Source organism: Salvia splendens, chromosome 3 (assembly GCF_004379255.2).
Source record: "Salvia splendens isolate huo1 chromosome 3, SspV2, whole genome shotgun sequence".
Classification (NCBI taxonomy): Eukaryota; Viridiplantae; Streptophyta; class Magnoliopsida; order Lamiales; family Lamiaceae; genus Salvia; species Salvia splendens.
The window spans coordinates 8690043-8718032 of NC_056034.1; the positions used below are offsets into that span (position 1 = coordinate 8690043).

At 37.0% G+C, this 27990-nt stretch overlaps 2 protein-coding genes across 11 annotated transcripts; one reads left to right on the top strand and one right to left on the bottom strand.

Moving 5' to 3' along the window:
* Positions 1-1277: 1277 nt before the first annotated feature.
* On the top strand, positions 1278-6467 carry LOC121794737 (RNA-binding protein 25-like). 10 transcript variants are annotated; one of them, XM_042193054.1, is made up of 9 exons: positions 1685-1825; positions 2114-2280; positions 2467-2569; positions 2826-3070; positions 3212-3361; positions 3878-4319; positions 4425-5090; positions 5173-5741; positions 6080-6467. In XM_042193054.1, exons 4-9 carry the CDS (start codon positions 2858-2860, stop codon positions 6329-6331), a joined length of 2292 nt encoding a protein of 763 aa, XP_042048988.1. In that variant the 5' UTR covers positions 1685-1825; positions 2114-2280; positions 2467-2569; positions 2826-2857; the 3' UTR covers positions 6332-6467. The 10 variants fall into 10 exon arrangements, with proteins under 10 accessions (XP_042048981.1, XP_042048982.1, XP_042048987.1 ...); XM_042193053.1 differs by having other exon boundaries at positions 1684-1825; positions 2198-2569; XM_042193052.1 differs by having other exon boundaries at positions 1684-1825; positions 2198-2280; positions 2467-3070.
* A 932-nt stretch (positions 6468-7399) lies between these two features.
* Positions 7400-23065, bottom strand: LOC121794739 (methyl-CpG-binding domain-containing protein 9-like). The gene is made up of 11 exons (XM_042193058.1): positions 22370-23065; positions 16152-16860; positions 14638-15720; positions 13986-14564; positions 13041-13343; positions 12591-12926; positions 11783-11881; positions 11000-11437; positions 10497-10775; positions 8619-10364; positions 7400-8195 (listed from the first exon to the last, which is right to left on the bottom strand). Exons 1-11 carry the CDS (start codon positions 22675-22677, stop codon positions 7836-7838), a joined length of 6240 nt encoding a protein of 2079 aa, XP_042048992.1. The 5' UTR covers positions 22678-23065; the 3' UTR covers positions 7400-7835.
* Between the last annotated feature and the right edge of the window lie 4925 nt (positions 23066-27990).

Here is a 27990-nt window from a genome sequence, read left to right on the forward strand (position 1 = left end):
CACTCCAAATGAAGAATTTACTACTCCCCAGTGAATGAAACAATTATGCAATTTTAATTTATAATCTGAGTGAAGTAAAAACAATAAAATTAATGACAAAAATAAGATGTGTGACTAATGATCAAAGAGTATGAATTAATTAGAATAAGATATACAAATAAAGAAAATATGTGTGAGTAAAGATGTTTATTGAAAGTGCTATGCAAGTCATTAATCCAAATAAAAGGTAAATTAATATATAAATTTAATAGCTTAATTTATAAAAAATTAATTTGAAAAAAATATATGGAATATTAAGCATATCCACATTAAATATATGAATAATTTAAATCATATAAATTTAAAACTTCTTTGAGAAGTCAAGTTATAAAATTTGTATTATCCAATAATCACATTTTGGTTGACTGTTTATTTCTTTCTTTTAATTTCAGAACATAGCATAACTTGATATACATTTCCAAAGACTAAATGAATTTTTTATATTGGAAAGAATAAATTTCTTACTTCCCGCCACATATACGTATAAAAAGTAAATTACTACTATCACTTAAAATAACGATAATATTTTATGCATCTTGTTTGTTTTGAATAATGTGAGAATTTACACTACTCTTTATATTAAGAAGTTAGACTAAGTTAGATTTAATTTTAAATATATATAATGCCATCTTATTCCTTAGTTTAATCTATAAACTTAGTAGTATTGTTTAATTAGAGGTGAATTAAAATATAAGAACTAAAAACTTTAATTGAGTAAATATAGGATGAAAATTGTAAGCATTACATATCTGTGTTGTCGTTTAGCTTGTGAATTAATTAGGAGAAAAAGTATTGCAATAAATGATTAAATCTCAATTTTAACCTAAATAAATGAAAGGCAAACTAAACTCTCTAGCACAATTCCAATTTAACTCAAATATAATGCTAATTAATATATAAATTTAATAACTTAATTATAAATTTTTTTAATGACAGTGCACTATTTAAATGTGTTTTAACACTTTTTCAAGAAGTTAGCATTTTATTGGTCTATTATTTGTCCAATTGTTTTTGCCTTAAAAAATTATTTTAAAGTAGAAGACACCTCATCTTTCAAATTTTCCTCTAAAAGAGCGTTAAGGACTTTTCATCAAACTTGCAATTTAGATTAGGTAGACGATAGTCTCGGTTGGAATTGGATGGTACGGTAAATATGTCATGACATCTTGTAACCAGTCAGGAGCATACACAGCTGTCAAATTTGAAATTAAATATTTACCGCACAACAAAACCCAAATTAGGGCTTAGAAAAATCTAAGCAATCTGTGAAAACTGAAAACCCCCTTTGAACTGGAAAAGCGACAACTTCATCATCATCTACCAATGGCGGATCCAACGCCAGCGCCGGAAACAACCGCCGTCACCGCCGATCACAATCCCGCTCTCCATAAATCCGAACGCGAACCTGAACCTGAATCTCGATCCGCCCAATCTGATCCATCTCCCACATCGCTTCCCCAATTTCCAAACCCTAGTCCTAGCGGCCCTCCGCCTCCATCAGTTCTCGTTACTCCTCCACCGGCGATGCAGCCCTCCTTCCGCCCGGCTGGGACGCTTGGCGCCGCTACCCCGCAATTCCAACATGTCCTCCCCTATCAGGTTCCTGGTGTTCCACCTCCAGGAGTGGTACCAGCTCCCGCGGTTGGGAACGGCCCGTTGGCGTCGGTGCATCCGGTGATGGCGCCGCCTTACGCCATGCCCGGTCAGCCTATGAGATATGGGCCGCCTATGTCGAATGGCTACCCTGGTATGCCTCAGCCTCTTCACCAAGGTGCCATGCCTCCGGGTGGGTTTTCTCTCTATTTCCGATTCAATTTGTCTCTGGATAGACTGGATATATGAGTTGCGTGTGTGTGTGTGTGTGTCTTAATTTTGCATAGGGATGCACTTTCTTGTGGAGTTGGTGGTTTTAACTTTTAGTAGTAACATTTTGGACGATTTGCCATTAATTTATAACGAAATTGGTCTATTAGCTGAATCATCTCTCATGATCATTACAAAGTACTCCTACCATGCTTTAAGAAAACTGGTCCCTAAGTGTGCTGCTATGCTGTATTTTACAATGTGTTAACAGAAAGAGCATACGAGGCATAAGGGATAGGGAGGGGTACATGTTAGTCAGATTAGGGGTATCGATGACGAGATGTTTTCTCTACAGTGTCTCATGATTATTTACGGTGGGAAAGGTTGGAAGGCTTCATTAGAGACTGAGTATCCCTCACCCTTCAACTCCTTTTGTTGGTATGCACGCATTTATTATTTGCTTGATTTCATTGATTTCTACTCCATTTGTTCTAATGGAATATATCGTACGTAATATTGGAAGTCCAATGCTCTAGAAAGAATAAAATAAGGAAAAAATGACTGAAAAAATGTGATTGTTCGATTCCAATCTGAAGCGGTTCTGGTTTGCTGTTTACTGAGTAGGCTATTACTGTAGTGATTATCACTTCTCGAATTAAACCTTCACCTATGGTGCCTCCAATTGGATAGTTTTGGCATGCCTTCTGTTTGCAAGTCAATGCTTAAGGTATGCCCTGTTCATGCATTTCCTGTTTCATGACTCCCAATGCTATTTTCTTGATGTTCCTTCAGGTTATATGTTCAGCTGGTGAGTGTTGTCATGCATGTGCTGCAATCTCTTATTACTTTGATGTTTTTGGTAACAACAGTTGATGCATCTTGTTAAATCTATTTATACTTGATTCAACAAATAGTCAGTTGATATGTAATTTGATTAGCATGCTGTTGACAGTCTGCCTAGTTTTTGTGGCCTCTTCATGCAGGAGTACCTCGTTATCCTTCTCCTTATGCACCAATGCTTCAGCCAGCGTTTTCTATGCGGCCATTGGTTGGTGTTATGCCACCATTGGCACGCCCTCCAGTTATTGGAATTCGTGGTCCAATTATTCCTCCAGTTGTTAGACCCATTACTCCAAGCGTGACATCAGCAGAGGAGCCACAGACAACTGTATATGTTGGGAAGATATCATCAACTGTGGAAAATGATTTCATGTTGTCTCTCCTGCAGGTTTGATGTAGTATCTTGAAATATTGTGCTCTTCTATTCCATTCTCTTGCGGGATTCAATTTGTACATGTATGGAGTTTTGTCTGAATAATATAGCTTGATTTTCATATCAACCAAGCCTGACTTGTAACTCTTTCTGAAGCTTTGTGGGCCAGTAAAGAATTGGAAACGTCCACAAGACCCCACTGGAACTTTGAAAGGTTTTGGGTTTTGTGAATTTGAGTCTGCTGAAGGAGTTCTTCGGGCATTGCGACTACTTAATAAGCTAAGAGTTGATGGACAAGAGTTGATGGTATGATTTACTGCCTTCTATTAGAGATATACGTAATTCTTCAACTTTGTTGTGTTAGCCTCACCATATTTATGCAAGATGCTGATGCCTCATGCTACAAATTTCTCTTTCGTTAGAAATCTTATACTCCCTCCGACCGCCATTAGGAGTCCCATTTCTTTGTGGCATGGGATTAAAAAATGTTAAGAAAAGTGGATGGAAAAAGTTAATGGAATAGGGGCCCCACTTGTATATATTAGTTTTAAATGAAATGAGTTAGTGGAAGGTGAGACCCTATTACCATTTATGGTAAAAGTGAACTGAGACTCCTATTCGCGGACGGACTAAAATGGAAAAACGGGACTCCTATTCGCGGACGGAGGGTGTACTACAAGTTGTTGACGTTTTCTGGCTTTTTGGTTCACATACTTAGTTACTCTTATGTGCATTATGTGCATCATATATCCCTCCCAACTATGAAAGTTGAGAAGGACTTTTGCTCTTCTGCTGATTTATTATCAACTTAATGGTCTGCAGTTAAATGTTAATCAAACAACACGGAAATATCTTGAGCGCTATGTAGAGAAAAAGATAGAAGGTTCGAAAGCCAAGGAATCTGCAACTGATGGTTCTGACAAAGAGGAAGCAAGGGAATCGAGCTCTGATAATGACAAAGCTGTTAAGTTGACTGAAGAGTCTCTAAAGCCTTCATCAGATGAACAACAGACAAAGGATAATAGTGAGACGAATAAGGAAAATCCTGAGGCTGGCAGTTTTAGCCTTGTAACTGATGAAGACAGGGATGCAGACCGTGATGCTTGCGAGAAGCTCACAGGTATGTTAGAGGAACGGCTGAAGAACAAACCACTTCCTCCTCCACCCCCACCCCCACAAACACTTATTGATGGACCTGGAAACTCAAACTCAGAGCAGCCTTCTGGTTCAAAGGATAGAGAACCAGAAGGTGGGGTGAAGAACGGTATGTAATTCTGACAAACACCTGATAATCTGTCCGGGACTTTTTGTTTCCATGTCATAGTAGTTGTTCCAGACACTGATGAAATGCTTACACTTCATTATGCAGATACAGAAGACAAAAATGATGATGACAAGACTGCTGAGAGCAAACCCTCTAGTGAGCCTGATGGAGCAGGAACAGGTTCTCCTGATAGGAGTAGAAGGCATGATAGGAACAGGGATCGAGACCGTGACCCAAAACGAGAAAGAGAAAGGGAACTTGAAAGATACGAGAGAGAGCGAGAGCATGAGCGAGCTAAGAGGGAGAAGGAGAGAGAAAATAGGAGTCGGGAAGATGAACGGAGGTATAAAGTGCGTGAAAAAGAATGGGAATCCAGAGAAAGAGAGAGAGAACATTGGCGGAAGAGAGAGCGAGAACGAGAGAGAGAAAGGGCTCATGAAAGGAAGTGGGAAGTTGTGGACCAAGAACGTGACGATGATGATGGGTATGGAAAGAAGAGGAAATATAAGATCAGTGATGAAGAGAGGAAAAGAAGACAGAGGGAGAAGGAAGAGGATCTGGCTGACAGAGTGAGAGAGGAGGAAGAAATTGATGAAGCTAAAATGCGAGCCGAAGAAGTTCAGAAGAAACAGCTTGAGGTACTGAAAACAGAAACTGTTCTGCCAGTTAATGGATTAGAGAAAGCTATCTCGCCAAATGATATCAATGCTGAAGACCAGGGTAAGGCTGATCAGACCTTTGAGCTCAAACCAAGTCCTAGAACTTATGAAGGTATTTATTTCTTCTGGCTTAAATTGTGGTCGTATTCCAGTTTGGGGCTCACCACCTCTGAACTTACATATACTTTTACCAGTTACAGGTGAAGGGATTGTGCAGAATGGCACCAGCGATTCGTCTAATTTTGCTCCGGACATTCAACAAAATAGCAATGTGCCAACTAAAAAGTTGGGCTTTGGGCTTTCAGGATTCGGAAAGCGAGCTGCTGTACCTTCAGTTTTTAATGAGGATGAGGATGCACATAAGGAAAAGAAAATGAGACCTCTAGTTCCAATTGATTACTCAACTGAGGAACGGGAAGCTATTCAATCTTCCATGGCCGAAGCCCCAACAGCTAATATGGCTGCTGCAGCAGAATTTGTGAAGCGTATCTCAACTGTTAATTCTAAAGAAATTGATGGAGAAAAAGAAAAAAGTAGACGCTCTCATGAGAGATCCGGCCAACGTGACCGTGATAGACATGAGGAAGAGAACAATAGCATCCGCAAGGAGAGCAGAAGAGATCATTCTGAAAGAGAAAGATCAAATAAAACAAAGACCCCAGAAAAACAGAAGCTCTTGGATGCTAAGCAGTTGATTGACACTATCCCAAAGACCAAAGATGAGTTGTTCTCCTATGAGATCAACTGGGCTATCTATGATCAGGTGACTACCTCTATGCTTCTTTGATGTCGTAAATTATTCCTTTTTGATTAATCATATCCTCTGGGGGTGGAGGGCGTAATTTATTATCATTTTATTCATTTTGCTTTATTGTTCAAAAGGCTGTGATAAAATAAACTCATTAAGATCATGATATTAAAGACCAAAACATTTAATTTCATATAGAAATTGTTAGACAGGTGAATTGTCATTCTATGTTAGTTTTTCTGTTAATGTGATTATTTTTTAGGGGATGATTTGAATTCTTATTACTGGGACTGTATGATTGAAAGATTATGTGCATAATAGTTTCCAAGCAAACCTACTTTTGTACTATACAGAATGTGCTGCATGAGAGAATGAGACCATGGGTATCAAAGAAGATAACAGACTTTTTGGGCGAGGAAGAGGTCACACTAGTAGAGTATATCGTGTGTAGCACTCAGGAGCATGTCGATGCAGGTGAGATGCTCGAGAGGCTCCAAACTATATTAGATGATGAAGCTGAAATGTTTGTGCTCAAGATGTGGAGAATGCTTATTTTTGAGATCAAGAAGGTAGAGACTGGCTTGGGTCTGAAGCCCAAGGCCTGAGCGAAATGAATAAACATGTTGGGTTTAATCAACGTATATTGATCACGGCACCACACATATCTTGTAAGTTTCAGTATATCACCTCTGGTGCAGTTTCTTAATTGGCGTGCTTATCTTATGCTCTTCGAAATCAAAATTGTGTGCAATCAAAAGGAAAACCATCGTTTTACCTTTTTTTGCTTAAACAGGTTGCTTTGATTGAGGTTATCTACCTCAAAAGGTTATTCTGCATGGGATTGCTTTGTAGTATTAAATCTAAATTCATTCAAATATAAAAAAAAATTAGCCACAAAGAACTCAACAATAAAAAAAAAGGTCATGCTTATACGGCTTTCCCATATATACTTATTTCATTACACCGTTGTGATGTGGTAATATCCCTATGTAACTATCCTCAGCATTTATAAAACCCACCAACAATTTCTTCGATATTTATGTTAGCATGTTCCTCCAGCAGTAAACATGTATAGAATATTTGAATTGGGACCACTATCAAGTAATATGGGACAAAAATGGAGAACATTTGAACATAGGCGATGTCTCAGAAGACACTGTACTTTCACAAAAACACGGAACCACAATCACTTTTTTCAAAAACATTACGCATTAATCCAACATTGGACCACTATCACAGTCGAAACTGAATTAAAATTCCAAATAAAATCCAGACTAACATTCTCTGTATTCAATCAATCTTGAACTTTTTCCTCCTCTTGTGGGAAAATCCAGGTCTTAGTTTTGAAATATAGTGTGTTTTTAAATTTCTGTATCACTCTCAAATTGATTTCGAGAAATTCATAATCCAATTTAGACATGGACTAGTATACTTATTGGGACGAAAAATGGTAGGCCAACGTCTGCGTCAAAACCAGGCAAAAAATAGACCAAAACAATAAAACGGAAAACCAAAAATGTACTTTAGATGTTTTAAAGCAAACATTGGCACTTGAGTGAATGACACTATTGGTGTCGATTCCTCACTCTGTGGACATTTCCATTTACATAGCTGATAGAAAGTGGAAGAAGCAGAATAAGAGGAATAACAGAAACATAATTATACTTGCAATCTCAGGAGGAAATATAATTGACATTTCTTTGAAACAATCATCGTTATGTAGTACTACATTATACAACATTTCTTTGACCTTTCACTGTTTCACATACATAAACAAAAAACGAGGCTGAAAATTACAAAGACAAATACTTGAGTTTACAAGATAGGCTATATACATATAAACCCGTTTCCTGTGCCTCGAATAAAACTGTAGTTTTAATCAGCTCTGTAACTCCATCGATGTACACACACTAATGAAAAAATGACAAACAAGGGGAGCAAAGCATATCTGCCTCCATCTTCTTCCACCGAAAGGTGTCTGAGGACCCCCCCCCCCCCCCCCACGGTTTTAATGAAAAAACTTGTCCGGGGCACTGCCCAAAAAAATTGTAAATAAGCAGTTCGAGTTTATTGCGACATCAGATAAATACCAACTTGTTTCTTCCTGTCTCAGCTCAGATCCCTCCTCCACTTGCTAGATCTACTCCTAGTTCTTGGATTCTCAGGAGAATCTGGCTCTGGCTCAGGTGTATTCTGCAGCGTTGGGCTGCTAGGATTTGCAGGATTCTTTGGAGTTGGACTTTCATGAACTTCCTTATCTATTGCACAACTTGGCTCTGAGACCTCCATTCCAGTGCCGGGCAGGGGCTCCCCGTAAGAGATGGCTGCATCTAGAGAGTAGATGCGCAAAGCAAGAGCTGAGAGAGTAGTGATTCTAGCAGCAGTTGAAGGTGATGACCAATACCACCAATCATTTTGTAAGTACTCACTTTTAATTGTGTCCTCAAATACGATTGTAGCCTGTACCATCTGAAAGAAGAGAGTACAAAACAACAATGAGATGTGAAGCAAATCAAGACCATAGAATTATTTGCCTAAAGTGGTACCATCGATATAAGCCACAGTGATACTTATAGTCAGAACATTTGAAAGAACCAGATATGTAAGCTTCAGGATTTGAAAAAAAAAAAGAGATGGCATCAGTAAACTCAAAAAAGAGACCTATTGAATATTACAAAAAGTATGGTCTGCACTCAAAAGCAGATTATTGATTAGCATGTATATTTCACCTTGAGATTTGGGCATATAAAATGTTGAGAACCAAAAGGGTCAAAAAAATACAGAGAGCATAAATGAGAAAAATATCCATCATGATACAACTTACGTGACCTACATATCAAACTAAAACACACAAACTGGCAAGACATCAAATAATAGAAAGGTGTGACTAACCTCATAGATTGATTTTGCAGATTTAACAAATGCACGCCATGCACATCTTCGATCTTGACCTGACCTTGATTTTCTAAGAGCATCTTCTGGTAGAACAGCATCCATATCAAGTAGACTAATCTTAAGAAATCTCAAAATTTCAGAAGCTCTGCCTATTAATGGTCTTGATGAAGATTCGCGAATTATAGTGCTTTTTGACAACCCAGATACTGATGAACTTTTGTCCTTCACTGAAGTAACTTGATCCTTCTCACTCATCAGTATGGTTTTCAATCTGCCAGCAATAGATAGTTCATCAGATAGGCCATTTTCTACAGATCTTGATGACCTATGTGAATCTTTAAAGCCCCTGCTGTGCATCGCCGCACTGGGTGGAGTATTCTGTTGTCTGCTTCTCAAATCAGTAGGCCTTGAACTGGCCTCATTTGTTACTGCAAGGCTCAATGCTAGTGTGGAATCACTTAGATAGGGAGACTGGCCTGCCAACAGGGACGGGACACCACCACTGCCAATAAGTCCTATGTCATTCACCCCATCCTTAACTGAGCTGGGAACAATGAACCTTGTCATAATCTCCTCAAAATTAAAGGGGCGATCAGCACGGTAGCCTTCCAGAGAAGTACGTCCACCAATTTGTTTCTCATCTGTTGATCTTTTTTGAGGTACGCCAATACTAGTGAGGCGTTTTTCCTCAGAAGCCACATTTCTTGCCTTCTTGCGTTTGGTGGTATCTTCAGCTGTTTGGCTTCGCTTAGAGCCAGATATAGAAGCTTTACAGTTTTCTTTAGTATGTTGGCTTAGTTCCTCAGAGGTAGAAAAACTCTGATGACAAGAACTGCAATGGTCTTTAGAAGGCCACAACATCTCTAGGCATTGACATCTATACATTCTGCCACTCTGACTTGCTCCCGTAACAAGATTCTGAGGAATAGCTGTTGCCTCAAACCTTTTGCAGGAACCATATTTTTCCTCCAAAGCATTTTTAGCCTTTGTAGCCAAAAAATCGGCTGATAAAGTTTTTCTTCCATCATAGCTTATTTCTCTTTTTTTAAGGATATGATCTTCTGTATACACAGTATCTTTCAGTTTGCTGGCTTGAAACTGTGAAATGGACTCCTTCAATTCTTTCTCCCTGACATTATTCTCTCTCAGCCATCCTACCAGTTTCTCAATTTCAGTATCAGATTCATAATACATCCACTTGTCAGAATCAGGAATACTGGCAAAATCTCTGGGAGGCCTCTCTTTGGATGCTGTATCGCCACAAGCTATTATCCATGGCCGAGCACTAGGATAGTAAAAGGCCCAGTATACTCTGCCACTACAATCTCTCCCCAGGAAATCCCGCCGAAGAGATAACTCGACAAGTTTCAGCTCTATGTTAGCAATTGACTCCAGCAAATGAGAAACTTCATCCTTAACAGCGCAAACCTTGGGGCTGTTGCCTTGTGGAGAAACCATATCAACTTGGTTGGGGCATTGATTGCCCCCAGATTCGTGAATTGAACTCACAGTTGCAGGTGTCACAAGTTCTGTCTCACGATCAGAGGTGGAGCTGGAGAAATTATTACCAGGTAGCACCTGAGTGGTAGAGAGGGAACCCTGTGCATCATTCAGAACAACGGTATGCCCTTGGTCGCTTTGCTGCTGCTGAGTGAAAATGGGTATCTCATTTTGCAAGTTAGGTCCTTCTGATGGTTGGGCTTCGACAAAGATCTTCTCATGTTGACTTTGCTCCACTGCAAGCTGCTGACATTGTGTTTGATTCAATAAATCATCGTAACATATAATTTAACTGCTTCTTGAAGGAGGCACATAAGACTGTAAAGTAATCAAAACGTTGAGAGGAACCAGAGATGAGCGAAAAAGAAGACTGACCTTTTCAGGTGGATTTCCTCTTGAGATATTTTCGTTAGCGTGCTGGGAAGACGATGCATCTGATTTGAGATCTCCACGTATGTTGAATAAACTAGAATTTGTTTTCTCAACGCTTAAACCAAGCATATCTTCCTTAGCATTGAGAATTTTCAGTTCAGAAGTGAGAGAACGCAGTTTATTCTGCAAATCAGCAGATTGAGAGGCACAGTGATCCATATGATCCCGGACAGTAGCAGAGTTCAGTGCCCCATCAAACAAGAACTTCAGGAAGAATATTCTCTGCCAAAAAGAAGAAAAAAAAACATTGCTCATCAGAAAGGCTAAAGGACTATTGAAAATCATTAAGTACTGAATATCACAGAGTAGGAAAAAAATATTCATCAACAAAAAGGAAAATGGTAGGTAGAGAAACAAATATGAACAGCAAGGGTTCTTCCAGATGATTCGACTGGATATCTGGTTTCCTCAAACAAATTGAACTCAGAAAAATCTTGAGAACATACCTCCTCGACCGTGAATTCCCAATGTTCTTTCACCTCCATCACTTTTGCTAATCTGGACAGTTCTCCCAGAAATTTGCACGAGAATTCTCCAAGATTTCTTTTTTTACTGTGCTGATTTGATATTGACCCATAGGTTCTAATGCAAGAAAGAGATTGGCCACTAACGCAGGAGGGGCAATACCAGTTTCCTTCTGGAATTCTTAAAAGTGGAGGATCCAAGCAATATCTATGATACTCAGAATCACATTTATCACACAAAAGGACATTGTCATCATCCTTGTCCCTGCCGCATACTTTACACAGTCCCTCATCCCAAGGAGCTCTAGGGAGCGCATTATTACACACCTGAACAAGAAGGTCATCTCTTTCCTTCAGAGCATCAGCACTTGAATCTTTAACATTGGAAATTTTAGCCATTTTATGGAGAAGGGTCAGAACCTGTAAGATACATCAAGCATAAAAAGTTCAGGAAGAAGAAGAAGAAGAAATCCAAAATGAACACCACAGTCTGGGCAAACTCAAATCCGCGTCACTCTTTGACTGGACAACTACACACACCATTAGCTTAAGTTTCAGCAATCATTTCTGAATAAAAAAGTGGGAAGTTGTTGGACACATGCTCACAAGTTGCCAATATCTATTAAAGTTCTTGAACTGACAGAAAAGGGAAACTCGGCTCAAACGGAAGCAAACCCTAATTTCCAGACACTAGTAGTACAAGATACCAAATACCACCTAAAATTAGTAAGAAACACACATGCACGAAGAGAATAGCAGATCAACCTCTTTCTCATACAAATCTTCAAACTTATTCCACAAGCTCTGAGCCACATCAATCAGTTCAGATCGATCACCATATGCAGTTTGTATGTTGCGCCAAACCTATAGATAAAAAGGAGCAAAAAATAAGGCATTTCAAACTCCAAGGCATTATGTCACAGAGGGTGGGAAGTCTTATATTTCAAATTTTAAAATTATTGAATTTCTACATACCAAACAAGACAATGACAAGAACTGTGTCTACCTCTAAACGAATTATAATTATCTTTGAATCCAATCACAGACTGAAAATAAAGAAAAATGCAAACAATGGATTGCTAGGAGCTCTGTCATTTAGTTAATATTTAGAAAACAGATGGCAGCTAGAAATAAAATGAAATGGCATGAACTTTGAACTTCCTATCATGTCCTAAATCTTTAATCTCACATAAAAAAATGGTAGACACTAAGTAGAAAATTTATGCAAGCATTTGCTAATCAGGCCTAGCACTTTCCTGACCAATATTTCTGGGAGCATTTGATTTTTTAAATGAGCGAACATTTGCAAATACACAAGAAAATTTACTTCATGACTATGCATGTTGAGAAATAAAAGGAATCTCAGGCTTCCATATCAAGAAGGGTCCACATCAAATGCAGTAGAAACTGGGAAGCACAAAAGTGCAAACGCACAGAAGGATCTAAAGAAGCCTAGGCAAACTGTATACCAAGTCCATGAACTATGGGGGCAAGCAATTATAAAAGCGACAAATCTCTACACAAACAGTGGTCAGGACGAAGGAAAAAGTAAAGTCATTAGTAAATCACAAACCTCCCGAACATCTTCAGCAAACGCTTCATGAGATCCACCATAAGCACCAGCAGCCAACCTGAGATCAATAGTTCTAAAGTCTAAAGGACGAGACACCATTGCAGGATAGCCAAGAAGCCCTTCATCATCATTATCATTTGGGTTCAAAATAATTCTTCCTAACAGGTTGCAGAAGACTTTGTCTTCATCTGAAGCGGCAGCACACCGAAGCACCATACGACATTGTTTAGTAATGATATCAGACATGTTGGTCTTAATCTTAACATTTTCTTTTTTAGCAGGCTTCTGCTGTGGATTCTCACTAGTAACTCTTGCGAGGACTGAAATAACAGCTCTCTGTAGTCAAGCAGCAGCAATAAATTAATTTACCATATACAGGTCAAAAGACCTGCCATATATTGTTTCAAAATGAACGCATCTAATCATTTCTAACTAGAATAAAGACATCACCTTGGTTGGTCCTGATGCATTTCCTTTGTATACTTCCTTGCTTATGGCATGTTCCAGTTCCTGTTTAGCCCATTCTGGGGGATTTTTGTTCAAAGCATCGTGGATACAATTTCGGATTCTGGCTCCGACATTTGTGGGTAATTTTCTCACAGGTTCAAGCGCGTGAGCCCACTCAGGGATAACACCATCATTCACCTCAATTGTTTGAGCACCATTGGCATCAGACTCTGACAAACATAAACTTATTATGTCATTTTTAGTCTTTAATGAACCAAATATTTCCTTCATAGCATCTGCAAGAACCTGCAATAAGATACAATGCAACATTACTAATCAAAACATTTTTCATGTTTTACAATTAGAGAATGTGAAGAATTTTTGGAAAACAGCAAATTGGCAGGACGATCACATTCGACCATCACAATTTTATTACACACTAGTATACTGTATACTAGTACATAATTAGGGAACATTAGCTAGCCTTTGGAGATTGTATTCTGATCAAAACTCAGAAAGCTCTACATTTACCCCATATACGCAATCAGTTCAAATCAATAACACAGGCTTGCCAACCAATAAGTCACTGATTTCCTTTTCATGTTCATTTGTGTTTTTTCTGCTTGCATTCTTCATTAGTACTTACTTATGCTGCGTGATACCGATCGTTTACCTGCAGATTGTGCAGATATTGATGTAGGTTCATTGTCCAACCCAAAAGAAGACAAGGATCTTGATACCCATAACCATTCACATACTTACTTTTCTTTTGGGGTTAGTCATCAATTTCCTATTTTTAACTAGTGGTGATTATAGAACTAAAAACATACAGAAGTGGTGAGAATGAACGAAATGCATTAGCATAAAAACTCAAGATTCTAGAGTTTTATCTAACTGGAAAAATTAGTTATAACGATCAAATGATACAAAGTAAATGATAATGCCTACCATTGCATCTCCCTCCATTGCGGCTATGCCAGTTAGAGATCCACAAAGAACCCCACCATCACCTTGTAAGCAATGGAAAACTCTCCCACTTTCACGGCTAGCAATCTCTGCAGAATCAAGATTACCATCCATGGACAGCACAGCTAAAATGTATCGACGAGCAATTTCATGCCATGTAAGTTCATTAAAAGGAAGCATATCAAGTTTGGTTTTCCTTAACTCAGCTAGCCAGTCCAAATCCTTTTTCTTGCCTCTCTTGGATTTAGATTCGCCAGCATCAAGATTAAGGCGCACATATACTGCTGCTTTTGACAACAGCTCAGTTACGAGCAATTTCAGCAGCGAGCCAAGAATCTTAGCCAAAAGAAGACCAGTACATCTGCCAACGGAGGCTGATCCACTTTGAGAAGCCTTGTCACAACTGGAGGAGCCACCGACTCCAGACTCGAACGTTTCATGCCTTGAATCCAAAGGGTAGCTATCTAACCAAGGATTTACAAGCTCAGACTCAAGTTCCTGAAAAGTGAAAGGCTGCCCAAGCTGTAGCACCTCTAAGAAACGCCAACCTAGCTCCCAGACCTGAAAAAAGATACTAACAAGTATAAGCATGCAGACTGTAGATTTTATACCACATAAGAGAACTGGGTTTCACCTGCAGAGCATCTCCCATCAGATATGATGGTAGCCTTCTGTTAAGTTGCTTGCCTAGAGGGCAGGGGTCCCTTTTTATAGTATCTTCAGTCCCACCCAGTTTTAGCAGAAATCTCTTAGAAGTTTCAGAGGCATTGTTGGCTTTCTGCTCAACCTGCAGAAACCCACTTTCAACTGTTTGTAGGTCAGAAATCTGCTTTCTTTCTTTCAGTTTTTCATATTCTGAACAAGCAGTGACTTGAGGAAGCTGTTCTAGAATCTCTTGAACAAAATCTTCATTCAGACCAAACCTGTCTTGCTTCAACCATGATGAAAGCATTTCACAGGCCTTGTTAAGCTCATTCTCACTCTGAACCAATGGAGGGATACTAGCAGGTCCTTCAAAATAACAATACCTTGATAAAGAATCAGCACCATCAAGGATTTCGTTATTCCTTTTGAACACATCATGACTGCAGAAGAACTTGATTGCACCATTTTGCTTGTACATCTCACGGCAAGCATACAAGAAAGCTTGAGAAACGTTTTCCCACACAGATGATATTGACCTGCCCTCAACTTGAAATTCCCCAATCATATCATTTAGTCCTACAGCTTTGTTTACCTGATTGACAGTTCTCTGAGGTGTAACTTCTAAATTTGAATTTGAAGAATTATCTTTGCGGGGATTACGGGCTTCTTCTCTCTTTGAAGTAGAGAGACATTTTTCTAGACTTGGGGCGGTTTCTTCATTTAGCAGTGTGATTGTTGATATACTATCATCATCAACCATCTTGAATGCGGCTAAATCATCTAAACCCTCAATGTCATCACCTTTGCTGAAAGTTGATTTCTTCTTAACAAGGATAGTTGAGCCAACTGGTATTGACTGCATGGTGCATGGGTATCTTTTAACTTTGAAAATTGGGCCACTATCACCACCATCTGAAACCTCACACATAAAAAGAGACCCAGTAATCCTATCATGCCAGCTACATCTGTATCCCACAGGCCAGATTTGGTTTCCATTGTGGTATGACGGTCGTGGATCAATATTGCCAGCTGAAATAAGATAGAAGTCATGGTACTGAACTGGGAAGTCCTCCTGGGAAATAGAGAAAATATATGTCAAGAGATGTACATTAAGTTCACAGTTACTAAAACATCAAGAATAATTAATAGAATTGTTGTTGCCCAAGCTGCCATATTCAGATATCAAAACATTTCCAAGAGCAACTTTTAAAAGCCGCAGATATCCTATTCTGCCAGCACGCTGACTAGCTCCAGAAGTAGTAGAAAGCAAAGTTGACAAATAACTGATCATTTAAGGATGGATACCAAAGCTCTGTTTTTAGCTTCTAAGTCGACTACTGAATGTATGTGCATAGAGTGCTTCACTTCACTTGGCACTCATGACATTTGAAATGATTTTTAATCATAAATGGTGAAGATATCAGTTACACATGCAATTAAGAGTAAGCATAAAAACAGCAGTTCTTGTATTAAGTCTCTATTGTAGTTTGAGAATACACTTACATGGATACTATCATGAAGACCACCATGTTCTGAGGAGCCCAATTCTCCTACAATCTTGTTATAAGTAGTTCCAGGACAACTTTTGACCCCTAAGCTGGACAAAAAAACCTGGTTCTTGCTGGCCATTGACATCTTCTGCCTTTGCCTGCAGTTTTGAGCGGTCATAATCGCAGGGGATTCCTTCTTCATTGAGTCAATCTTCACCTCACTCCGAACGGAGGCAGGTTCTGCACTTACATTACCATTCTCCAAATAATGGTAGCGTGAAGACAGCCCAAAGTGGAAAGCAACTTCTTCCATAGATTTGAACCTACTTCCATCAGGTGCAATATAAACAGCAGAGGTTTTATATATTTTGTCACAAAATTCAAATTCAACACGCCAACCTTCTCCCAAAGTACCCGATCTTGCAGCAATGTATTCTCTAAGGGTTTGTAGATACAACACATTTGGACTTGCAGGAGGAAACTCCAGTGGAATATGACTAGCCCGGAGCCATGCAGCGAATGTAGATTCTTCGTGAATTGTACCTAACCTTCCATCAGAATGCACCTTTTGCAGCAATGCATCGCGAAATCTAGAATGCGCAGAATCTACTGCAACGGTAGATGTATTTGGGAGACCATGCACCATACCATCCAGCATAGGATTTATTTTTCTTGTATTCACATGATGGCTATAGAAAGAAGGGTGGACATAAGCCTGTACTCTGCAGATTGGAATTACATAAAAATCAATAAAAGTTCAACACACGAGGCACTGGGGAGGGATGAAACAGAAAAAGAGGCTCCAGGAGGAGAAACAGCAATAAAAATTATTCATGTGGAGATAGAGTTTTATAAGCAATAGGCGTTTATCATGCCTTTAATCATGTATATATACCAAAACAAGAACCAATCAGCAAAATAAGAACAGATCGACTATTCACTAAATGCAATATAGAGAGAGATATCATGAGCTCGGTATGGCTATTCTCTCGCAGTCATTTCAAGGCAATTATTGTGCTTTATATGTTAACAAGTTTCAGAAACAAATTTGTTTCCATAAGGAAACATATCACTAGACTTTCCAAGCACAATCGTCTTTTATTGGCCTCAACGAACATATTTAACAAACAATGATAAGAAAAGGAAGAAAAAACTATGAATCTTTTTTTTTTAAATGCTAGCATAATCCTCACACCTTGTCTCTGCTCAGGTATACGTGTACAAAAGTATTATGTAGTCCATGTCCATGACAAGTGCAAATAAGTGAACAAACATAGAAAGATTACTTTTGTTACCTCGGATGTAGCAATTAAATCAAGAAGAAATCAAGACTGAAATAATGCAAACATAAATAAGAAAATAAGGAAAAATAATCATATGTTAATAGTAGGGAGATTTCTGGGCATAAATAGTTCATATTCACATGGAAAATATGCATGTTTACATCAACAAATGGCTATAGCCTTTTAGGAAATAAGAAAGTGATTCAAACAAACTAGTCCTTGGTTAGGTGTGAGCATCTAGATCCATTTTTAATATTTTAAGAAGGCATTTTTGAGACATTCATGTATCAGAAACAACAAAAAGTTGTCCATTGAAGCAAAAAAAAGTACACCCCCGAGAAGGCATGGCATGTCTAATTGACAAATAGTTGTAGCCTAGCACCGTAACTCACACAACACCAAATATTTGGTAAGTTATAGGTCTCTCAATGAAGATTCACCAACATGAACAAAGAGATGGAAGGAGAATTATGTCAATCATGTGCACCATGGACTAAAACAACTAAAAAATTCAAAGAAACTAGCAATCAGGTCATACATGTCTTTCAATGATGAAACATTTACTAAGGGAAAGCTTCAATTAGTCTAAAACCAATGTTATTAAATAGCAGATATGGTGATGCCATGGCGCTATATCGTGATGGGTTTTAAAAAAAAAACATCACCACGAGGTTGTGGGGCAGAAAAATGATGGCGATCACCATGGCATGTATGGCCGAGGTTTGGAGTTGCTGAGCCCTAAACCCGCCTCAATTGCCTGAATAACCCAGCCAATTTGCCCATTTGCCCTAAACCTGGCCCAATTGCCCAAATGACGCCTAGCAGCCCAAAACCTGACCCGTTTCCCATTTGATATAGGGTGTTATGTTTTCAGATTTGAGAGTCCCTCCACATTGACACACAAAAAAAGAACTAGTACTTTCCTCTCTATCCCCCAACCGCCTTCCTTCAGTATCGTGGACTCGCTGCCCAGCGTCACCTCTTGTTCAGTGCCCCGCCATCCTAGCTGCACCGCCGCATGTTCAGCTGTCCAAATGACTTTACATTTTATTGTTTATCGAAGACTTTAATTATTAGACATATTATATAATTGTTACTTTATGCTTCAATTGCTGTTCTAAGATTTGAGATAGTATATTTTTACTATTATTTTCTAAATTTATTTCGTACTTATTTTAATTTATATATATTAGCAATACCGACATAGCCCGCCATGCCGACCACCATAACCTTGTGGCGATTTTTTGGTCGACTGCCATAAGCCACCATTTAATAACATTGAAAAAAACTTTATATCCAAAAATGGCATGTAGCCTATATTAACAAATGGGGAATACAAGTATACTAGGTAATCCAAAATTAAAACGTTACTCCAGAGGAAATAATTATGTATAACTATATAACCACATTATAAAAAATTCCTCATGTGAGATTTATTAGATTAAATAAGAAAATAAGGGTACACATGCAGCAGAGGAACTTCAGCAGCTGATTGATGCATAGTATAAAATTAGAAGATAAAGGGTAAGAACCAACAAGAAAATTGCATGAAAATGTGTTTTGTTTACCATATTGTTATACTTTACGTATAAGATTGGAACTATGCACCAACAATGATTAGGTTCATAGAATCACTTTTTTGATATGCACCCAACTTTGGTGTATTGAAGAAGCAATTTAAAGGGGGTGGTGAGTCTTCAATGCAGCCAATATCATTATCATTAGTAGATGGCAGTAAAGTGAAGGTGGAGGATTGTTCCTATGTATCCATTATCATGATCTTTATTATTTCCATGAATAAGAGACTTTTGCAATTCCTTGTAAGAAGTACAATATATTGTCCCTAAGAGTTGGAGAAATGATCATTAGAAAAAATTGTATTGAACGTCAACCGATAGCCAAGGCTTCCCTTATAGGAAAGAGAGATTACCTAAAAAAAGAAAAGAGTTATATATTCATATTCTTATTTTCGATTTCGATCCTATTCAATCTATTTACTATGGCCAAGGTACAATATGTTTATTTTGCAAACATCTTATCAAGAATAAACAGACTCGCCTTCAATTTCGTATCAAATGGTGTGGTAAACGTGGACTGTTGGAGGGCAAACATCGACAAATCGAAGAAGCCGGTCAAGATTATCCATAACATGAAGGCTCAGCTTCGTACATACAAAGATGAGTCCGAAATAATTGCGACCAAGTACGTTGGTTGGTGGGCTGAAAGGGATATTAGGATGGATGTCATTATGAAGGAGCTACGGGTTTTTCGCCTTCAATTTCGTATCAAAAGATGTGATAAACGTGGACTGTTGGAGGGAAAACATCGTCAAATCGGAGAAGGCGGTCAAGATTATCCATAACATGAAGGCTCGGGTTCGTACATACAAAGAAGAGTCCGAAATAATTGCGACCAAGGACGTTGGTTGGTGGGCTGAAAGGGATATTAGGATGAATGTCATTATGAAGAAGCTACGGGCTTTTCGCTTGGATAAGGTGAGTGAGTCGGACGTCAACGTTAAAGTAGATGGTTAGTTGTAAGAGGGTGTAGCGACTAATGCTGATGAGCAGAGTATTGCCAAATATGTTCAACCCAAGACAAATGACATTAAATATGGTTCATAGGCAGGAGATCAAGTTGACCACAAAAAAATATCTAATATTGTGCCCACACCTATCCCACCTTTTCGGTAGACAATGGCACTACAACTCCCGACAATAATTGAAGATCAAAGGAACCAAACCATCTTCATGGCTGATCCAGAAAGATAACCGAATTTGTTGGTTGGTACTAAAGTTGTCATTAAGTTGTCACTAACGCATTTGTTGGTAATTGAAAGACTACACAGGACATGAAGTTGTCACTAAAGCATTTTCCAACTCTCCTTGGTTCAAGGTGCAACATCTGATCTTTCATGTTCTTAGTCGTCTTCAATTTTGATCGTTTACTCAGTCCGTAAACTTGAGTATTATCCACCACCAAAGCATGCAAAGTGTTATGGTTTCAAACCCAGCCTCCTCATCGTCCAGGTATGAGGACAAGGCTAAAAATGCAACTATAAGGGAGGGGGTGAGTCTTCGTGAATTTAGGAGATGTTTTTTATGTTAAGTGGAGAGAGAATATATATTTTTATATTAGTTGGAGTAATGATCATTAGAAAAATATTGCATTGAACGGAAATTGTTAGTCGAGGATTTCCTTATAGGAATGAGGGCTTTACTTGAAAAAGGAAAGAGTTATATATGTATACTACATAGAACATGAAGTTGTCAATGACGCATTTGCCAACCCTCCTTGGTTCAAGGTGCAGCATTTGATCTTTCATGTTCTTAGTCATCTTCAATTTGCTTGTTTACTACGTCCGTCAACTTGAGTATGATCCACCACCAAAGCATGTAAAGTGTTATAGTTTCAAGCCCAGCCTACAGGTCTGAGGACAATGTTGTTTCCGAGGGGCCGTGTATTGAAACACACCCAACATTGGTGCACTGAAGAAGCAATTAAAAGGGTGGGGTGAGTCTTCAATGCAGCCATTATCATTAGTAGATATGGCAGTTAAGCGATGTGGAATATTATTTCATTGTAAAAAATACTAGTACTATATAATTGACCCTAGAAGTTGGAGTAATGATCATTAGAAAAATATTGTATAGAACGGAAATTGTTAGTCGAGGCTTTCCTTATAGGAAAGAGGGCTTTATTACTTGAAAAAGGAAAGAGATATATATTTTTTGTACTACACATGACATGAAGTTGTCATTGACGCATTTGCCATACCCCCAGCCACTTCTTTCTCCCATTTCCCTTTCTACAACTTCAACGAAGATCTGGATTGATGATCAGAAAAGTGAGCTATTCTACCTCCTTTTTCATTTGTTTCTCAAGTTTGCAACAATTAATGCATAGAAGATCATGAGTCAGAACAGGACCAAAAATTACGATCTTCTATTTCCTTTGTCCTTAGGTCCCTCGTAATGCCTTGTCCATAATATCGGAAACTTCAAGACCGGTTCGCAAAGATGGGAGGTATGCTCTTTTAGATTCTTCGTCTTCAACTATCATGGTTTAACTGAACTGGAATGAATCATATGAATCACAGTGGTATCTCTTTTTGGATCAATTTCTGAAATGAGCGTAGTTAATTTCAGAACTATACATCATAGTCAAAAAATTTGACGAGAAAGAAGCTTCATATGTAAGTTGCTTAGCCTTGGAGCCAGAGGTAACTCAATATTAGCCAAAAAATCTGAGCTTTTGCAGACTTTGACCCTTACTATTAAAAAAATCAAAAACTTTATGGGAGGAGAAAACTACTCAGCCTGAACATACTATAACATTGTGATTAAAAAAAAGTCCACCTGATAAGAGATCTACTTTAAACTTAAGAGCAAAGAAGTTTTAAAAGGCAAAATAGATCGAGATTTGAAGAGAATGCACTTTAGATTTTATGTATAGTTACAAAGAATCAATACAGGTTTTTTATGAGATTGGAGAATGCCGAGCACCAATCCTACTCACATACATGTCAAATTTGTGTCCTCCATAACATAGGATGTACATCCACTCCAGTACCTAGTCTTTACTTGCAAAATTTGTGATATTTGACAAAGGTTCCAAAAATTATTCTACCGTATGCACATATAACACAAGCATTTAACAAACTTAAACACAATAAATTAATTTATATAGAAAAAAAAGAAGGAAAACTGTTATATAGAAAGATGAGAACTAATCCAAAGAACAAAAACTAGTAAGATAAGCATAAGCATGACACAAACAAACCAAGGAAAAAAATAAAACAAAAGGATTCACAAAGTCCTGGCACATAGAACGGTGAAATACACCATAAACATTCAACAGCATTGTATAAACAGCAGGAATGTCAATAATTAACTTGAAAATATCGTAAAGAAAAGGAAGGGGGTGGACCAAAAAGTAACATTCATACCTCCCCCGACCGATCCCTTGCCGGCCGGCCGCAGCCCTGACGATTTCTCTGTCATCTGCCTCGCGTGGAGGCGGTGCATTGATGTCAAACCGCCTCGCCTCGCCTCCAGCAGCGCCGCTGTCGTTCCTGAGCAAGCACTGGAAGCACTTTTTCTCCAGGCGCAGCTCTCCCGTGACTTTGTCGGGAACATTCCCAACCGGAACCCCTTTCCGGCACAGCACACAGACGGAAGCTGGCGGAGCGGCGTCGTCGGGTGCCTCCCGGGGTGACGAAATTGGCATCTCGTTCAGATCGATTTGGAACGACATTCTAGCGCGGTATTGGTTTTCAGCTTCAATTACTCGGTTTCTGCTTCGATTACTCAAATGATGTTGAGCTCCTAATGCAGCACCGAGTAATTAAGATGTAAATATGAAGAGAGCAGCGGGAGTTTGGTGGAAAACGACGAGAATTGAGTGGGTGAATGAAGGGAGGGGTTAAGGAGCGACGCAATCAATTTGGTGAAAGCGGGCACAGAGAGCGACGAGTGATGACGAATTTGTTTGGTGGAAAACGCAATTCACTCGCTTGTAACGTATGCAAGAGGTTGAGTTGTGAGAATGAGGCGAAAGCCGCTACTTTTTTGGTTATAGCAATTCAGAAATTGAAGAGAGAGAGGAGAAGAAGGGGGGGGAACTTCGCGGCGGGGATTCTTGAAATCGGTGTGTAGTGATTCGGAGAAGAGCGGGGGAGGGGCGAGGTGGGGTAAGGTAGGGTAGGGGTATGGCAGTCTTTGAATTACGAAATTACCCCTTTTTTTGCTCAGCGCCTCAACGAATTCACGAATTTACCCCTTCCATGACGGTTTTTTTCTCTGTACTTGTGAAATTTGACGATGTAAGCATCTTTTGACTTTTGTTCTCATTAAATGTCATTTGCCATTTTCATATCTGGATTTGCAATTTTTAAAAAAATTGGGGTGGTGAAATAAATGAATTTTTCCTCTCATTCGAATTTAAGTGAATAACATTAAATATCTGTTGCCATTTTTAATTTTATATATTAAAAACTGTCCTTTAAATAAATTAATATATTGTCAGTTTAAATATAAAGTGCAAATACACAAAGTTTAGACAATCAGACTTTTAGATACTCACGTTGTCCGTCATTAAGTGATTCATTGGAGATAGACACGAACTTAATGAAATGCGAAAGAATATGGTTGGAATACAGTAGCAAAATATAAATTTTATTACTATACTAAAAGTGTCCATCAAATAAAGAATACATTGTCAATATGAACTGTTCAAAAATATAAAGTGCAAATAGACAAAGTTTAGATAACTGACTCACGTTGTCCATCATTAAGTGATTCGTTTGAGATAGACGCGAATTTAATGAAATACGGATAAATGTGATTGGAATACAGTAGTAAAATATAAGTTTTATTACTATATTGAAAAGTCTCCATCAAATAAAGAATATATTGCCAATATGAGCTGTTCAAAAAATATAAAGTGCAAATAGACAAAGTTTAGATAACTGACTCACGTTGTCCATCATTAAGTGATTCGTTGAGATAGGCACAAATTTAATGAAATGTGAAAGAATGTGGTTGGGAAAATGTTGGTAAAATAGTAGTAACTTTTAAATTAATTAAATTTGAATAAAATAAATTAATGAAATATTGAGACCTATTTACTAAATTTAAAAATAAAATAAAACATGTAATTATGAATATCGAAGAGTGGCAAAATGTAATATTTAATGGGTGACAAATATAGAGTATTAAAAATGATTTTATAAAATGAGACGTTATAAGAAAAATAGAAAGGATGTCTTCTAAGTATGATGAGGAGTACTATACAACGATTCTATTAAAGAATAATTTAGAATTGTAATAATGGCATACTTAGTGTCACATTTTAAATATTTGTGAAATGAAAATTGATTTGGGTGAATTTTAAACATTATATTTTGCGGAAGATTAATTAGACGAACTGTTCATTTTTATTGTGACTTTACCTTTTATTTCAAGTAAATTTCATTAACACCGCAATTTTGCTTATTTAGTAACTTCTGAAAATCATACCGCAACAAGTTCACTATTTTACCCCCGATACTGAGTTCTGCCGATGTAAGAATCTTTTGACCTTTGCTATTATTAAATGTCATTCACCATTTTTATATTTGGATTTGCAATTTTTATAATTGGGATGGGGAAATAAGTGAATTTTTCCTCTTATTCAAATTTAAGTGAACAACATTAAATAGCTTTTTCCATGTTTATTTTATTACTTGTGTTAAATTAGAGTCCTAAATATAAAATTAATATATTGTCAATTATGAGCTGTTCAAAAAATATCAAGTGCAAATAGATAAAGTTTGGATAACGGAACTTTTAAATACTCATATTGTCCATCATTAAGTTTTTTTATTTAAGATAGACACAAAGCTAATGAAATGTGAAAGAATATGAATAAAAAAGGTTATTCCGATTTTTATAATTAAATTTGAATAAAAAAGAATTAATGAAATATTGTCATTTCACTTAACAAATACATTATACTCCATTAAATAACACATGTGATTGTGGATGTTTAAAAATGGTAAAATGTGATATTCAACCGATAACAAATAGAGTATTAAAGAAATAATTTTAAAAAGTAAGATCCTATAAGAAAAATGAAAACGATGTCTTTCAAATAAATAAATATATTGTCAATTGTGAGCGGTTCAAAACAAATAAAGTGCAAATAGACAAAGTTTAGATAACAGAACTTTTAAATATTCACGTTGTCCATCATTAAGTGTTGCGCTTGAGATAGATACAAATTTAATGAAATGTGAAAGAATGTGAATAAAGGTTATCACTAAGTATTGAGGAAATATTTATGACAAATAGAATATTAAGGAATTATTTTTAAAAATAAGACAATATAAAGAAAAATGAAAAGGATGAATTCTAATTAGGAATGATACAGTACAACCAACGACTCTCATGGAGTCTGATTTAGAATTGTAATAATGCCGCCACATTTCAAATTTCATTAACCTTACAATTTTGGTTATTTATTAACTTTTGGTAATTACAATAGTACAGTTTTAAATTTGAAAATCATACATCCGTGGACTTCCATGGAGACTGGCTTAGAATTGTAATAATGCCGCTAAATTTCAAATTTCATTAACCTTCCAATTTTGGTTATTTATAAACTTTTGGTAATTACAATAGTATTAAATTTGAAAATCATACCCCAATGGACTAAAACCTAAGACATTTGGATAATTGAACTCAAGTAATTTGTGCTGCGATTAGAGTAAGAAGTAAGAATACACGAAAAATAATTTGAAGGAAATTTATTTGACGTTGGCTTATGTATAAGAATATGATATACCGATATTTTGCATTTTCAATTAAACGGAATAAAATTATTACAAATGTAGAAAAGTCCACAAGTTAACGAGCAGATGGTGAGGCAATCTTTGTTGTTACATTTCACCAATGTATTTCTAAAAATGGATAATAGTACTTTCATTCTGATTTGATATTTCAATAGAGGTATAGAGATTGACTAAAATAAAAATATTTTATGTTACATATTTATAAGAAACTGTTATGCATTTTACCGCTTAGCGTATAAATTCATTCCCTTCGCAAATTCATTTAAATGGAGGTATAGAGATTGCTCGAAATGAGTATTAATTAAAATGGAAGTATAGAGATTGATTAAAATAAAAATATTTTATGTTATATATTTATATAGAGAAAAATTATATGGAAGTGTCATGCATTTAGCGTATAAATTCATTGCATTCGCTATTAATTTAAATGCATTAAAAAAATATTGGCTCTGAGATCAAACCCGGGAAATGTATCCTAGCGATGGCCGTTTTTTTTTCTTCTGTACAATACAATTCATTTTCACAGCTAATGCAATTTCTTTGTGCCTGAAATACAAATAGTATTCTCATATTATCATGGTTTCATTTTAACCAATCACTATGCATACATATATATGTGTGTGATAATTGGATTTTTCTCGTAAATGAGTATAATAAAAAATACATAAGAATAATGAACAAAAAGTAAATGAATAAATATAATTTTTTCCCTCTTCAAAATCTGTACCTATATTTGGGCAATAATTTTTTATACGATACGAAAATCCGACACGAACACGCACAAGTTAATGGATTTTGGTGAAATCTCATTGAGTTTGGGTCCTTGCCAGATCGACATAGTAAGAATCTGATGATTCTGGATTGTGTTTGGATAACTCATTTAGAAATAATATTATTATTTTAAATATTTTTAAAATATTAAACATAAATTTTATTAATCAAGTTTGAGCTATGATAAAGTTTTTATATCTGATTTAATTGCGTAATATCAAGTTTTAATTGTGCAATATCAAGTTTTAATCGTGCAATATCAAGTTTGGGTCATTACCGTGTCGTGTTGTGTCAACTCAAATTGTATCGTATCGTTAACAATAGAGCTGGAAAGTTTTGATACAACACGAAAATCTGACACAAACATGCACGAAATTAATGGGATTGAGTCAAGGGTTAGAATTTGGATTCTTATTGGATTGATATTGAATTTATCCAATAACAACTCAATCTGGATGATACCAGCCTAGCCTAGATGTTATATTTATTTAGTTAAAATGCATCCACTATAAATCTTGTAAATATTTGTGATCCAAGAATGATCTCATTTTTCATTCTCACTTTGACCTATATATACGAGCAATTCCCAGTGTGAGAGTTAAGATAGGAACCCATACCATACATATTACTCATTTTATTTGACTTAACGTTATTAGATGAAGGATCAAATGAAGTCTAATCCGTGAATAATGTAACAAAATTAGTTCCTTTATCTACTAAATCAATAATATTTCATCTTGTTATTTCGGTTCAATGAGAACTAGGATAGCCGTTACCATAAATATATACTCTACTTATTTTATTTGACTTACCAAGATTAAAGGAAGGATCGAATGAAGCCTAATCCATGAATAATGAAATAATAGTTCCTTTAGCTATTAAATAATGTTTCATTTTGTTATTTCAGTTCAGTGAGAACTAGGATAGGAACTGATACTATGCATATATACTTATTTTATTTTACTTAACAAGATTAAAGGAAGGATCGGATGAAGCCGAATCCGCAAATAATGAAAAAATTAGTTCCTTCATCTACTCTTTCACACTTACATTTTACTTTGTTATTTCGGTTCTGTTAGAAAGGAAAATATGTAAGTAAGGAAAATAGGTAAGCAAGGAAAAAAAATTAATTAGGGAATGAGTATTATGGCAAATCTTGCCAATTTTATGTAACTCTTGGCCTATTTAAAGGAGGCGTACCTATTGTAATTCTCTGAACAAGTTGAAAGAATAATACTCATATCTTTCAACATGGTACCAGAGCAAAGGCTCATAACAAAATCATCATAGCCTAATACCTTTCCCGACCAAGAAGGCGGTTATTTTCAACCTGCAACATGTCAGACGATGAAGAGAAACCAAATATGGAGGAGACACGATTAAAGATGAGTAAGAATGTTACTCTAGCCGTTAAACTCAACGGGATGAATTATCCCCTATGGAAACGGCTGATGAGAGTAGCCATC

Coding starts and splice junctions, on each gene's coding strand:
- LOC121794737 (XM_042193047.1), top strand. CDS start 1,363: ATGGCGGATCCAACGCCAGCGCCGGAAACAACCGCCGTCACCGCCGAT. Junction 3,071..3,211: donor TCATGTTGTCTCTCCTGCAG/GTTTGATGTAGT, acceptor CTCTTTCTGAAG/CTTTGTGGGCCAGTAAAGAA. Junction 4,320..4,424: donor AGAAGGTGGGGTGAAGAACG/GTATGTAATTCT, acceptor TTCATTATGCAG/ATACAGAAGACAAAAATGAT.
- LOC121794739 (XM_042193058.1), bottom strand. CDS start 22,677: ATGTCGTTCCAAATCGATCTGAACGAGATGCCAATTTCGTCACCCCGG. Junction 14,565..14,637: donor TGATGGGAGATGCTCTGCAG/GTGAAACCCAGT, acceptor ATCTTTTTTCAG/GTCTGGGAGCTAGGTTGGCG. Junction 10,365..10,496: donor GAGGAAATCCACCTGAAAAG/GTCAGTCTTCTT, acceptor CAATGTCAGCAG/CTTGCAGTGGAGCAAAGTCA.